Source organism: Notolepis coatsorum (assembly GCF_963971535.1).
Source record: "Notolepis coatsorum genome assembly, chromosome: 2".
Taxonomy (NCBI): domain Eukaryota; kingdom Metazoa; phylum Chordata; class Actinopteri; order Aulopiformes; family Paralepididae; genus Notolepis; species Notolepis coatsorum.
This window is the reverse complement of record NC_140166.1, coordinates 172,563,038-172,578,222: the sequence shown is the minus strand read 5'-3', so window position 1 is coordinate 172,578,222 and position 15,185 is coordinate 172,563,038. Positions and strand designations below refer to the sequence as shown.

The 15,185-nt window shown below is 44.8% G+C and overlaps 1 protein-coding gene across 3 annotated transcripts in view; it reads right to left on the bottom strand.

Moving 5' to 3' along the window:
* The window catches only part of lpp (LIM domain containing preferred translocation partner in lipoma), a 411,859-nt gene that overhangs the window by 231,587 nt on the left and 165,087 nt on the right, over positions 1–15,185 (bottom strand). For all 3 annotated transcript variants that reach the window (XM_084307814.1, XM_084307813.1, XM_084307815.1), the window contains one exon: positions 5,334–5,434. In XM_084307814.1, coding sequence (XP_084163940.1) covers positions 5,334–5,434 — 101 coding nt within the window. The remainder of the gene's footprint in view (positions 1–5,333; positions 5,435–15,185) is intronic.

Below are 15,185 nucleotides of genomic sequence, written 5' to 3'. Positions count from 1 at the left end.
GCCAATCAAATCCCCATCAATGGAAAATGAACCCGCCCATACCCATGCTGATGGTCCTTGTGCAAGACTAGAAAGCGGGGATCTTTGATTAAACACCTGCTATCAGAAGAATAGACAGTCAGTGACAAGCTACAGGAGATGGCCACAAACGATAGTACGATCCACTGCCTGTGGAGCATTTTTCCCTATTGTTAGGTTTTAGTGAGTTTTTCCTTACCTTCGCGTGGGGTATGTCTGGGAGTGCTTGCATTCTTTCATTTATTTGCATTTATTTTAAATTTGTTGGACCTTATGGTGTTCTTGTTCTGTTCTTGACTTATTGTTATGTTTCTTCTTGACTTGTTTAAAGAAGACGTGTCCGGCCCATGGGGACATTAACGTGTGTTGTCGGGCCTTACAAATAAATTTGATTTGATTTGATTTGATACGATGAAGAGGACGAAACGGACATTTCATTGCCCCGAAATAAAAAAAGGTTTTTACTTTTACTTTTTAGTACATTTAACATTAACATTAACATTAACATAGTACATACTACATAGTACATTTAACATTAACATTAATATTAACATAGTACATTTAAAGGCCCACTTGCATGTTGTATTTTTGTTCAATAAACAATGTGACTAGGCCAACGGTGACTTTCATGAAAAGGGGGAAATTTTTTTCGAAATTGACCCAGTTTTAGCGTTTTTATCAAACATTTTGTCGACCCAACCACAACCACCACGCACATGGATATTTTAATCCATGGTTCATAACGTGCGTGTGCCATCTTAATGATGACGTAACAGCAGGTACACTTCACTTAGCAAAAGCGAAAGGCCTCTCCTCTGTCCTGATTCTCCTAGATCTATCTGCAGCCTTCGACACAGTCAACCATCAGATCCTCCTCGCGGCCCTCGCAGGAATGGGAGTGGCTGGATCTGCGCTGACATGGCTGACATCATACCTCAATGACCGCTCCTACCAAGTGTCATGGAGAGGGACCCTGTCGGCCTCCCGCCCCCTGCGGACGGGAGTCCCCCAGGGCTCGGTCCTAGGACCCCTTCTCTTCTCCCTCTACACTAAATCACTGGGTAACATTATCATGTCTCATGGCTTCTCATATCATTGTTATGCCGATGATACTCAACTCTTCCTCTCCTTCCCTCCCTCAGATATCTACGTCTCTGAGCGGATCTCGGCCTGTCTGTCCGACATCTCCGCCTGGATGACGACCAACCACCTCAAACTGAACCTAAGCAAAACAGAATTGCTCCACCTGCCGGCCAAATCCTCCCCCCTGACCGACCTCTCCATCACAGTCGAGAATGCAGCTGTGACCGCGTCCCCAACCGCCAAGAACCTTGGTGTTGTCCTCGACGACCAGTTGAACTTCTCTGCTCACATCGCAGCGACAACCAGAACCTGCAGATTCCTCCTGAGCAACGTCAGAAGGATCCGCCCCTTCCTGACAAAAGAAGCCACCCAACTCCTCGTCCAATCAACAGTCATCTCCCGCCTCGACTACTGCAACGCACTGCTAGCTGGCCTCCCGGCCACTGCCACCAAGCCTCTTCAACTAATTCAAAACGCAGCGGCCCGCCTGATCTCAAACCTACCGAAGTCGGCCCATGTCACCCCACTTCTTAGGGACCTGCACTGGCTCCCCATTGCTGCACGTATCCGCTTCAAGGCCCTCGACCTAGCATACCATGCGGCAAAGGGAACCGCTCCCGCCTACCTCCGGTCAATGGTCTCTAACTACACACCCTCAAGACCCCTACGCTCTGCATCTTCTGGCCGCCTCAGACCTACTCCTATCCAAGCTCCGGGAGGGTCATCAAAGAGAAGCCGCCTATTCTCAGTCCTTGCCCCACAATGGTGGAATGAACTACCCACCCCAGTTAGGACAGCCGAAACCCATCCAATCTTTCGCCGTCGACTAAAGACGCACTTCTTCAACCATTATCTGAAATAATGAAAAAATAAAAAATCTAACCCCAACTAACCTTACTGTCATGCACATGTCCTAATAAACTAACCTACAGTACACTGTAACACGCAACACTTTGATGAACATTGTTACTCAGCTGATAGAGTTGTACCCTTCCTGATGACTTGTAAGTCGCTTTGGATAAAAGCGTCAGCTAAATGACTAAATGTAAATGTAAATGTACAGGGCAGCAGGGGGCCTGAGAATCACAGGCAGGTAGTGGCGGAAGCAGAGAGCCTTCTTGTTGTTACTACTAGCCGAGGATCTAGTATCTGTTTCACCTAACACTAGTGCTCCGTGATCATAGCCATTTATCTCTAAAGCAAACCACTATTTGTAAAAGCCACAACCACGTTACCATATTTGTAATAATGTAAATCATTGTGTCGTTGTACATATTGTGTATATAACGTTAGTAGCTAAGTTAGCTAGCCAGCATTCTCGAAACTCCTAACATGCCCCGATTTAAAATGGTTCTCTCCTCTTTGTATACCTTTGTACTCACAAACAAAGTATTCTTCCAGGGAACTTATGGACACGACAGTTAGTAGTAGTTATAAGGTGTTTGAGCTTGTAACGTTAACGTTAGTTAGCTATCGTGGTAGCCCCTTTCGTGACCGAGTGCATCAGTCATGAAAGGGGCTACTATCGTATCAACATGCCGTGACGTAGGGCTGGGCGATAAAACGATAACGATAACTATCGCGATAAATTATTTCCTCGAAATAAACATGAAACGTGGTCGCAAAGTTTCGATATATCGATTTTCCAAGCTTGGATATGAGCACACGCACTAACAACCAATCAGTGAAGGAGATGGCCGACAGCGGAAGGAGACCCGGAAGGAGACCCGGAAGGAGACCCGGAAGGAGACCCGGAGGTAGGACTCCAGTAGTCAACAAGGCTGGCTAGGCTAATTAGCTTGCACGGCGCTATTTTATAGTTTACCTGCCGAGTTGGTGTGTGTTTTGAATTCTGAGGGTAACTGTTATAGTAGTGTGGGGTATACGGTGGACGTCGTTGCAATGTATTGGGGCGGAACAGAGTATTTTATGGTCATATTTAGTACATTGTCATGGAATACACCGCTTGGAAACAAGGCTGGCTAGGATAATTAGCTTGCACGGCGCTATTTTACAGTTTACCTGCCGAGTTGGTGTGTGTTTTGAATTCTGAGGGTAACTGTTATAGTAGTGTGGGGTATACGGTGGACGTCGTTGCAATGTATTGGGGCGGAACAGAGTATTTTAGGGTCATATTTAGTACATTGTCATGAGATACTCCGCTTGCTCTGGCTAACTGCTAACGTGCGCGGACTGATGACGACATCAACTCGACTCTCGAGACATTCGCAGCAGCAAAACAAGTCTATTAATAGCCCGTCCATCGGCGCCGGCCATAAGAAGTTAATTAAACTTGACAGACATTATATCGACGATAATTATCGATATCGAGTTATATGAAAATAATTTTATAATTTTATCGCGATAACGTTTTTGGCCATATCGCCCAGCCCTACCGTGACGTGTAGCTTGCTAGCCGGCATGATGTGTGCAGTGCTTTGCCCCACAGGTCTGAGAAGAGGACCTGCACATTTTACTCGTTTCCGAAACTCTTTTACATGCCCCGATTTAAAATGGTTCATGACAGTAGACATAATGCTAACGTTAGCGGGGTAACGTTAAAGTTAGCCAGAGCCATATAGCCAGCTTGGTACTATGACCCGCGACAGCCCACAGACCAGTAGCGCTGCTGTACTGAACAACAGGCTGCCTAGTGGTAAATGTAGTTCTTTTTTTACGACATTAAAAACCTTATAACTACCTTGTTTCAACCAGTTGTAGCTGGTCCATCAAAGTCTCTCCGACGATTAAACCCATTTGCATCTTGTAAGGCGTCCATTTGGATCAAGGAAATAGCTTTCTGCACTCGTCAAACTCCATTGTAGTGGATCAGAAGATGGGGAAAGTTACCTGCCATGACGTCACGGCACTGATAGCGTCTGATAAGCTTTTTGATTGGCTCCATACATGTTATTCGTGCATGGACATTTTTAACCCTTTCTGAGTGGAATTTCCGGCGTCAAATGGAAAAAAATAAATAATGAAATTAGATACCAATGATGTAAACTACCCATAATTGAAGAGTAGGGTTTAACCTGCAAGTGGCACTTTAAAAGTAGAAACTCACTTAAGTATAATTTCTGGGTACTTTTTACACCCCTGACTACGCCCAATTTCAGAATCCATACATGTTATTCCTCTGGTCTAAGCTGAAGCTGCTCCATACTGTAGATAAGGAATTGGGAAAGATTTTTTACAGATGACACAGAGCACCCAGGGGAATGTTCTGAGTTCATAGGTACATTTTCTGTTTCAGTAACTGAGATCACTATTCTTCCTGAGGAGACTAAGGTTGTTCGACATGTGCAACCGACTGCTGCTATCGTTTTACCAGTCGGTTGTAGCCAGCGTCCTCTTTTTTGCTGTGGTGTGCTGGGAGGGCAACATCAACTCGAGGGACTCCAGCAAGCTGAACAAGTTGGTGAAGAAGGCTAGCTCAGTAGTGGCTGGTGAGCTGGATAACCTAGAGGTGGTGGCTGAGAGGAGGATGAGGAAAAAGCTAGAAGCCATCCTGGAGAACCCCTCTCACCCCCTCTACGAGGAGCTAGCCAGAATGAAGAGCACGTTCAGCCTAAGACTCATCCCTCAGTATTTGGAATGGCGATCAGAAAATTGGATTATTTCTTTTACATTACATCAGAGACCAGGTAAGGACTCTATATATAAAATCTTGCGTTGATCTGATATTTCTTTCTACCACGATCGAAGCTGTGTGTGTGTGTGTGGCTGTTTACCGTTGAGTGCAGGAGGTAGCGGGGCGAGCGCCGCGCTACGAGGGCCATTTCACGTATGCATGAGGAAGGATAATAATGATAATCTAGCGTTGATTTCAGGAAGATTCGATAATCAGGCGAAAAATGACAACGTGTTTTGTGTATTCCACTAAAGGGGTATTATCGCGTCTTTTCCTGGGATGACTAAGAATCACCAAAACTATACTCATATTCAAAACGGTATAAAACGGAAATGTACTGATGAAAAAACAATCTGTTTTGTGCATGTTGACTGGAAGCAACTCACTGACAATCGACGGGTGTATTAGACCCATAGCTATAATATAAGATATATTTTAAGTGCTCGCAAATCTCGCAGTCTCCCCATTGATTAAAGCAATGGCGTACTAGCGCCCTCTGGCGCATTAAGCGATGGCGCAGAATGAGTTAAGAGTCAAGATAATACAGTTCCCCTTTAAGAGAGTCAAGTCAAGACAATACAGTTCCAAAATGGCTCACCTGATAATCGTACGAGTTCGCCGGCGGAGGAGGAGGAAACGCAGCAGGAGGCGGAGAGAGAGCGCTGGGATCATCAGAGGGTGGAGGAGGGAGAGGGTAGTCTGCACGCACACACACAAAAGAGAAACAAAATAAAGCGTATTTAAAACTTCAATCATTAGTTACAGAGGAATAGATACTACTCTCGTCAGATAAAGAAGAACCAAAGGATGAGAAAGCAGTTGGATGAGTGTTATTGACTAACCAGCCCCCCCCCCCCTCTCACACACACAGTGAGCATGACCTACAACATGTGGAACAAAAGAGGCTGTGTGGTAACGGCCTGTGTGTCATGTATGTATGTACAGTATGCATGTTGTATGTCCGTAAGTCCGTACATACAAAGAAAAGCGATGCGGAGAAGCAGAGACTCGTTCATTATTGTTCATTAGGGTGGCTGAGGCCCTGTTTAGACGGAAACGCTAGCAGGTGAATCCGCAAAAAAAAATTTCGGATGTGCCTTTCGTTTTTACGGAAACAGCGTTTTTACGGGGTGAAACCGCAAAAAAGTGAGACTACCTTCCAGGGTGGAATTCCTAGAAACGATAAACCTTTGCGCTCTCATCTAAACTGTCAAACCGCATAAAACGATGACGAAAGGGTTGTCAAGGCTCTCGTCGCGTGTACTGCTTACATCACAGGCATGCGTCAGTAGCCTAGAAGCGTAAACAAAGCATGTCTGATTCTATCCATGGCGATCACCTGAAGGCTACATTGGCAGTACTTTTAAATACACAAGAATCTGTCCCGCGGCGTGACTGGACCCACTGTCTGTGAGTGACTCTGCTTTGGTCCAATCACATTCCCCACCCACAGTCTGCGAATCAGAGGCAGAGTAGGGCGGGTCTTCACAGCACGTCATGTGACATATGCGCCAATCATGTGACAGCGGGGCTCAATCGTCTGGAGTCGTTACAGCCTCGTCTGCACGGAGAATTCCATCCCAAAACGATAGTCTAAACGCAAAATTAAAAGTGAAACCGTAAGACGACTTTTGCGGTTTCTGTTCAGACTCTCTCCGTCTAAACGTAGCCTTAGGAGGTAGAGCAGTCGTCTGGTAATCCGGAGGTTCTCGGTTCGATTCCCCCTCCTCCCGAGCAGCGTGTCAAAGTGTCCTTGAGCAAGACACTTAACCCCAAACTGCACCCAGCAGGTCAGCACCTTGCATGGTTGCCTCCGCAGTTGGTGTGTGAATGTGAGTGAATGGGTGAATGTGAGGAACAAAATTGTAACGCGCTTTGGATAAAAGCACTATATAAAACGCACCATTTATTTGATGATTTTATGCGGCCTGTGTATCATTAACTCATTCGGGGCCAGACCCGAGATATCTTGGGTTAACTTGCTGACAATTGAGCGCCAAACCCAAGAAAAGTTATTTCTTTTATTCGATATTTCCATTCATTATCCATCCAGGGAGCCTGGTGTTATCATAGGGAATGAGTCTGAGATTGCAAAAGTCCAATACCGCCGCCTGGTAGGATGCGGCCGGTATTGCACATCCTTTGAAACTCTGTGTCTTGGGCTGTGCGTCGATTATATTGGTCCAGGCAGACTTTTCCATGTCAGGCAAGGGGAGCGGTTGTCCCGATCGGCTTGAGGAGCGTCAAATGCTCCAGATGGATGATGTATGGCGGATTATGTTGGCGACACGATCGACACCAATACTGGGACTCGCAATCAGATAATTGTAATATTTTTTTTGGGGCAGATCCTAGTCAAGGTAAGGGCTATATGATATCAATATTGCGTTGATCAAAGCATGCCTTCATTGCGATCCGAGCGTATGTGTGCAACGCTAGTGCATAACGTATTCCGTTGGTGACGATCAAAGCATAAAAAAACGACCCCCCCCCACCCTTTCATGCATTCATGATGGAACATAATACCTATCATATGCATTTGATTTTTTAATTGTAGCGTGTATAGGGACGGAACGCCAATGCATTTAGTATAATACACATTGGGGGCTATTACCAGCCTCCCATGAATTACCCTAAAATCATACTTACCGGTATATTCACCACGGTATAAAACGGGAATGTATGGATGAATTTTTTATTTTTTTTCGCATATTGAACGATAGATACTCAATGTCAAATGGGCAATAGTATTGTATCCATAGCTATAATATATAATATAGTTATAGCCCTGCAAACTCTGCCACGTATTCCTATACTTTAAAGCGCTGGCCTTTCAACCACACAGTAAATAGCGCCCTCTGGCGCTGAATGAGTTAATGAATGTATGTCATACTGTACGTACGTCCCTACAAAAAAAAGTTACAGAGAAACTCCTTCCTTATCCTATGCCAACGGATTGACACACATAATAGGCAACAGTTTGATTAACTAAAGAACTTCTAATCTGGAGTAAGCATGTGTTTTCTTTTTTCATTCGTCTTGAGATTGGAAATGTAAATGTTGTGTTACAAACGGTGGCTAAACGGTGGCTACACGGGGAGCTCGCCCAGGAGAACAGTAAACAAGACGGATTTGGAGTTCTCACGCTAGTCCACACTAATCTCAAAGATTGCGTCCCCGCCACATGGCTGGGATGATGAAGAGTTAACGTGCCAAATTAAGATTTCGATTAGTCTTCTCTCGGCACAGGACTTTATAAGATTTGAATAATTTGACCGTGCAACTTCTAAGTACCAACGGCAGACATGAGCTTCGCAAATTAAAGGCTTTTATATATATAAACGAGACGTAATGGGAATTTGTTCTCCAACGCTAAGACTAGTCCTGTTCAGAAATTCCATTTGCTTTGACATTGGCTTTTTTCTTGTATCTGTTTTCATTAGAATCTAATTGATGTCATCAATGTGTGGTTTATTCCGAGGTCTGCTGACCAAATTAATTAAGCGCAGTCTCTTCGGGGGTCGCTGCCTGAGAGGGAGAGTAAAACCAGCGTGGTCCCGTTGCAGTAAAATGGGACACATGTCTTGTGTCTCGAGCATTAAAACATTCAGACATTTGTGAGCATGGCATTAAACATTCCCTCTGGGCGTATGAAGCCTCCATGTGGATTGTTTATATAATAGCCTTCTGACCTCCACACTAAAACTCCAGTGTGAGAGGCTCCTCTAAATCACTAGGGGAGAAAAGAAGAGCTGCTGCTGTTCAACAGCAAGACTCTGCCCCCCCGCCCCCCCTCCCTGCCTTCCTACCCGCCTTCCTACCCGGCAACCACTCATGCTCCAGCGGATATCCCCTCCTCTGCCATAAGTCACTTGTAAGTCGTGGCTGACACAAAATTAAAACATTAAGTTTCGTGTACGTCTCTCTCGGAACATCGAAGCTGTTTTGGATTTATCGTTTCAGGAAACATGAAATGCCGTAAATGTTTCAGAGCGAGCATGTATTATTGAAAAGGTCTTAAGAGTAATGTATGTGGAGCGGTAGGAAGCAAGGGTAGGAGGGAGGGGGAGGAGGTGGTGGTGCTGGGGGGTTATAGGGGTCATTAAACATCACTTGCTTAAGAAACGTAGCTCTCACATCAGAAGCCCCCGTCCCCACCGATGCCTGGAGGCCAGTGAGGGTATGCGGACATTGTTAAGTCACCATCAGTGTAAAAGCATTAGTGTTATTCAGACTTGCCACTTAATTGCACCTAAGTGTGGTTGACAGGGTGAACGCAGGCGAGCTTGGCCTGTGGGACCCAGTGATAGGGATGTGCTGCCGGGATCAAATATCCTAGCGACCCCCGCACTGATCCTGGATCAGTTTGTACATGGATGACTTATGTTGTTGCCGGCACGGGGGCTCTGCACGTGTGGACCGGAGGAGACTTTGCCGGGATATGCACAACTTTTGCCATGACGGTAAAAATACCCACAGTACAATACCCAAGTTAAAGGGGGATGTCACCCATTTTTAAGAATTCCCCAATGTTCCTCCTGTGCTCTGGGACGGTTCAGTAGATATTGTGAACATGCACCACTCGCTCCTAATGTTAGAAAGCAAAAAGGGAGAGAGCCCTCCAATGAGTCAACTGGATGTAAAACATGGAGCTGCTCCATAGAAAATTAACAGGGCTCTGACAACACAGAATTTTTTGCTGGGAAACCTTTTCGCAATTGACCACAACTTGGTAGTTTTCATCCATTTATGACAAAGATTTGTCAAGTAGGTCGCTCCAGTTCTTGGTCAGCACATACCTTCAATTGACCTATCTCAAGCCCCGCCCTATTTTCCACAGCCTAATTTTTATTAATTTGCAGTTACATGAGAGAAATTATTTCCTCAACCCGAATGAAATCATTCAGATTGGACATTTCAAATCAACCGCTTACATGCACGCTACATAATCTGAACCGCGTTTATACAAGACCCAAAGCATGTAATCAGAATATTACTTGCTTGACATGCCCAGAAAGACACTTAAGACACTTAGCTCCACTTGCACTCGCCACCTATTCTTCCCAGCACATTAATTTAGATAGTTCTGTGCATCATTATCGACATTTCTTTGAACAACTTGTTGTCTCAAGCCTTTCAACCTCCCTCATCCCATAATGTAAAGCCACACTAGCCAGGGGGAGCAGTAACTTTCGACCACGAATGTTGAGAAAACACTAAATGGTCAAAACAGACTATTTGTATGTCTTAATTTGGATAACGTGGACAAGTTGGACATTCCCTACACGGCCTGACCGTTGAGACAATCAACGATTATTTTAACTTAACGCTAAGCTCCCCGGAAACTCCTTCAAGTCATCAACAAGCGTAGATGTTACCCCCACGTGGGGCAAACATGCGCAGAAAGAATATATTTATTCCAACCAGAGAGAAACGATCGGATCAAGCGTTTACATGGTTATTAGGCTCTAATATTTTCCTATTGAATGGATTATCAAAAGGTTTACACCACCCGTCTCAAACTGATTGAAAGTTCCTTCCGATCGGGCCAGATCAGGCCAGTCTCTTCCGATTGAGGTGGTTACATGAGACCTTTTTATTCTGATCAGACTATTATTATTCTATATTATTAGATGATTAGTGGAATATTAGCGTCCATGTAAAGGCAGCTAATGACAGGGACAACTTGGAGAACCATTGCAATAAATCATTTATTTATTTTACATTTAATTTTGGATTTCATGGTGTTTTTGTTTTGTTCTTGATTTATTGTGATCTTTCTTCTGGACTTGTTTAAAGGTCCCATGCATTGCTATTCCTTGCAGTATTTGGGAAACTTTACACAATTCCTGTGAGTCTATGGAACACATCTGTAAAGTTTTTTTCAAAAAAAGTAATTTAATATTTTTAAGTACTCAAAAGCAAAACTTTTCGACTTCAGGATTTCATGCTGTTTGTGCTGGGCTCCGCCCATAAGCGCTTTGAGTGACAGTCACCCACACAGTCTGCGACTGGCAGACAGAGAGAGAGATAGAGAGATTGATGGGGATACTAATTAATTTCGCCGCGGGGGGGCATAATCCCATGGGACAATGCATTGGTAACTTGTTTCAAATGACAATACCTCTGTGAATATTATTGCACGGAATGGAATACGGGCATGCACGTGGGAACGTGCGCAAAGATATTTTGACAGTGATTTTTTTTTTGATCCACTTTTTCTCCCATTTTTCTATATTTTCTCCCATCCCAATTTCGTATCATCCAATTCAACCCTCCCCTGTCACGAACGCTGTTTCTTGCCTCCCACAAGCCGGCTGCAATGTGGACTAAGTCATACATAGCACAAGTCCCCTCCGGTACTTGAGGTAACAGCAGTCGCATCTTTTCACCTGCGCAGCTCGATCTCTCAGTGTCGAGGAGTAACGCGTGGGAGGCTCACGCTGCCCCCGACACTTCCTGATTCTACTGCGCAGGCGCACCAACCGACTTGTAGGAGTCGCTTGTTCACAACGTTCGATCCCCACCCTTCAGTTTTCCCTCCCCGTAATACGGCCAATGTGTATTACTGCGGACGACCAGCTAAACTGAAAACAATGTGGAGAGCTGGATTCGAACACGCGAATCCTAGCGTCTCCACACTGGTGGCGAGTGCCTTGCCCACTACACCACCTAGCCGCCCTAATATTTTGACAGTGATATCGATCTCTCTCTCTCCTCTCCTCTCTCTCTCTCTCTCTCTCTCTCTCTCTCTCTCTCTCTCTCTCTCTCTCTCTCTCTCTCTCTCTCTCTCTCTCTCTCTCTCTCTCTCTCTCTCTCTCTCTCTCTCTCTCTCTCTCTCTCTCTCTCTCTCTCTCTCTCTCTCTCTCTCTCTCTCTCTCTCTCTCTCTCTCTCTCTCTCTCTCTCTCTCTCTCTCTCTCTCTCTCTCTCTCTCTCTCTCTCTCTCTCTCTCTCTCTCTCTCTCTCTCTCTCTCTCTCTCTCTCTCTCTCTCTCTCTCTCTCTCTCTCTCTCTCTCTCTCTCTCTCTCTCTCTACAGGGAGAAGCCCCGCGCGTCAGGTTGTGTGTAAAATGCGTGTGTGTTTGTGTTTCACACACTCCTGCGCCATGTAAAATGCATGTGTGTTTGTGTTTCACACACTCCTGCACCACGGTCCCTCTCTCTCTACCAGGGAGAAGCCCTGTGCGTCAGGTTGTGTGTAAAATGCGTGTGTGTTTGTGTTTCACACACTCCTGCGCCATGTAAAATGCATGTGTGTTTGTGTTTCCCCGCGCGTTCCGTCAAGTTGTGTGTAAAATGCGTGTGTGTTTGTTTCCCCGACAGAAGCTCCTCTCTCTCTCTCTCTCTCTCTCCCTCTCCCGTTCTCTGGCTCGCTTCACTTTGAGGAAGTGAAGGTATTTCCACTCGCTCTGCTGTTGAGGGGGCGGAGATATGCAAATCAGTAGCTTATTCACGTCAGCAATACTGTCAAATCAGAACGGCTTAGTTGAGTGAGGAAGGATCTCGTGAACTCGAGACTAGACTGATGAGTCAATATGATAATCAACGACACAGACCACATTGATATAATCCGCCATTGCTACAGTAGGAAACAACGCTAAACACTGGAAAAGGGCATTTATAATGCATGGGACCTTTAACACTTTGATTGCCCAACCCGAGTTTTCTCGGGTTTACCCCCCGCGGGTTGAATGCCCACTCACGAGAATTCTCGTATTTTCGATTTTTTTTTATTAGCGATCTGAAATCATATTTCATCAACCGAGTCTACCGTTAGAAATTCAACCACTCCAGGCGCTCAGATGTGAAAAAAGCGCCCCCTATCGTCTCCCAGATGGTAATTCACCCTTTTGGATTGAACTCAATGAAAATGAATGAGAAAAGAAAATCCCTGACTCCACATTTTACTTCTCACTCACGCAGCCGGGGTCGATCAGCTCCACTAGTGAGCCTCAGAGCAGCGGGATTATGTGTTTTTACAGTATACACGGTGAATCAATAAAAGGATAGATTTTTTCGAATGGCGATCAGGAATTGGAATAATCCATTTGGATACCATCTGATCTCAGGTAAGGAATCTATGTTACCAGTCTTAGGATAATCAGACGCGTTTTCACGGCCCGGCTTATATTATAAGCTTTTATGTGATTATGTTATATGGCTGATTGACTGTGCGAGCGGTCAAGAAATAGGAGAATCGATTTTCAGCTTGCGGCCAGAGCGTGCGTGCGTACACATGTACTATCGATGATCTAGCGTTTATTTGAAAACGATTCGTGAATGGGCCGAGGAATGACAACGTTCTAGAGTATTCCAGTAAAGGGCGATTATCATGGAATGTCTTCATTTTTCCATGAAAACTAGTGCTTTTCAAAATGCTAGAAAACGGAAATGAAGCGATAAAAAAACAATCTGCTACGACAATGTTGACTGGGGAATGAGTCTTTGATAAGCGACGGGCAGATTAGACACATAGCCATAATTTAAAACATAGATTAGGCGATATTAACGTTAACATTGAAGTGGTGCTGGGCATTCAAGGAGGTAAAAAGGAATTAAGCTTGGGCAGTGAAAGTGTTAAAGAAGACCCGTGGGGACATTAACGTGTAAAAACATTTGATTTGATTTGATTCAGTAGACCATCAAATCCTGCTTCCTTTTGGATCACTGTACTGTATCCCTTGTTATACATCTTATCTTGCTGACAATATACAGTTTTCATTTGGATATGCCATCTTTCTGGACCACTCCCAGTTGAAGAGAGGTGTTCCACAGGGTTGATTGTTGGGTCCTCTATTCTTCTACTGTACCTCATGCTGTCCATTGGTGTCATTATCATGTATATTGTATTAGCAGCTATGCAGACTATACACAACAGTTTCAACAAAACTCCAAAGCTTCTTGAAATGCAGGTAAGGTTTCTAAAATGTTTAATTAAAACTCCATTTGTATAGCTCATCTTACATGCCTTCTCCAACACCATCACTCATATCCATTTCTTTTGCTCGTTTAATTTGACCTATTTATAAAATCTCCATTCAAATGATTTTTTTTAGTAAACTTTGAGACTTCCCGATGTACTTGAAAGTCAAAGCCCTGGATTCATACAGTATTATATAGATGCATTATATGCAGTAGCACAAATCTCATCAATCTGAACGGGGTCATTTAAAAAGTGTTTGGGTTTGAGTTTAAGAGCCTTTTCGCTCTATAGGCTCAAGGAGCACTGAGGCATTCATGGCCTAATCCGGTATGAGTGGGCTAGGTGCGGACAGCAGCCTCTGTGCCGTGAATGAAGCCGACTCCATTTGTGACAACAGGGAGACGAAGGCTCCGAGTGAGCACTAATGAAAGAAGCAGCAGGAACACCTACTTAATACGAAAACTTCCCCTCTCTTTATTGAGCAATTACTTCTAAGTAGCTGCTTTGTGAACAAGGAATCCTAATCAGTAATTTAAGTTATTTGAGGGGCCATGAGAGGTATAATTGGTTATCGGGACCCAGAGTGTTGTTAGGGGGATGATGAAGGGAAGGCGATGGATCCAGCTGAGAAACAGTGGGCCAGATTAAACACAGCTTCCTGAGGAAGTGAGACATCGGCGGTGTGCAGTATGTGACGATCAAAGAATAGAATACGAATTGCCATTTTCTCCCCAATTTAGCCGCTATACCAATTCCCCCGTGTGTATTACGGTCCTGGTTTATCCTCTGTCGGTCTGGGGAGGGTGTTGCTGGTTCCTCCCAACACGTGTGGAGTCGCCAGCCGCTTCTCTGCGCGTGCCGCGGAGGTTCACACCATCTCCCCCACAGATCCCCTCCCTAATGAACAGGCGCCAGACCGACCAATAGGAGTCGCTGTTGCAACAACCAGGACTCATACCCTCAGCAGCTTCCCACCCGCGAACACTGACAAATTGTGTTCGTAGGGACGACTGACTGAGCCGGAGGTACTGCTGCCCGGGAATTGAACCATGGTAGGACCAAGCTTAGACCTCTACATCATCCAGACACTCTTTATTTAACCTTAAGTACAAGCTATCTTTGTACACGTAATTGTCCAAATCAAAACGTATTATGAAGTGGCAATTGTGGTGGAACCGGTCTCATCAATTATGGTCGTAGACGGATCTTATAGATCAGGGGTGGCCAACCAGTCAGAGACTAAGAGCCACAAAAATTACTGTGGTACCACAAAGAGCCACACAATATACCAGCGTTTCTCAACTTTTTTTTCAGTCATGGCACCCTTCATGTGTCTCACCCTCTGGCCTCTGAAGTTGCTAATGTCTTTTTTATTTGGGCCTCACAGGGTTAAAAGTACCCTGTGAGACCCACGGTTGCAAAATTACAAAATCACTTTTAGCCATTTAAAAAAATATTGTTAATTTAAAAAATGTTAAGCACATGTATAGTCAGTCAATTGGTCCTGTTGTTCAGCCTCACAATGCT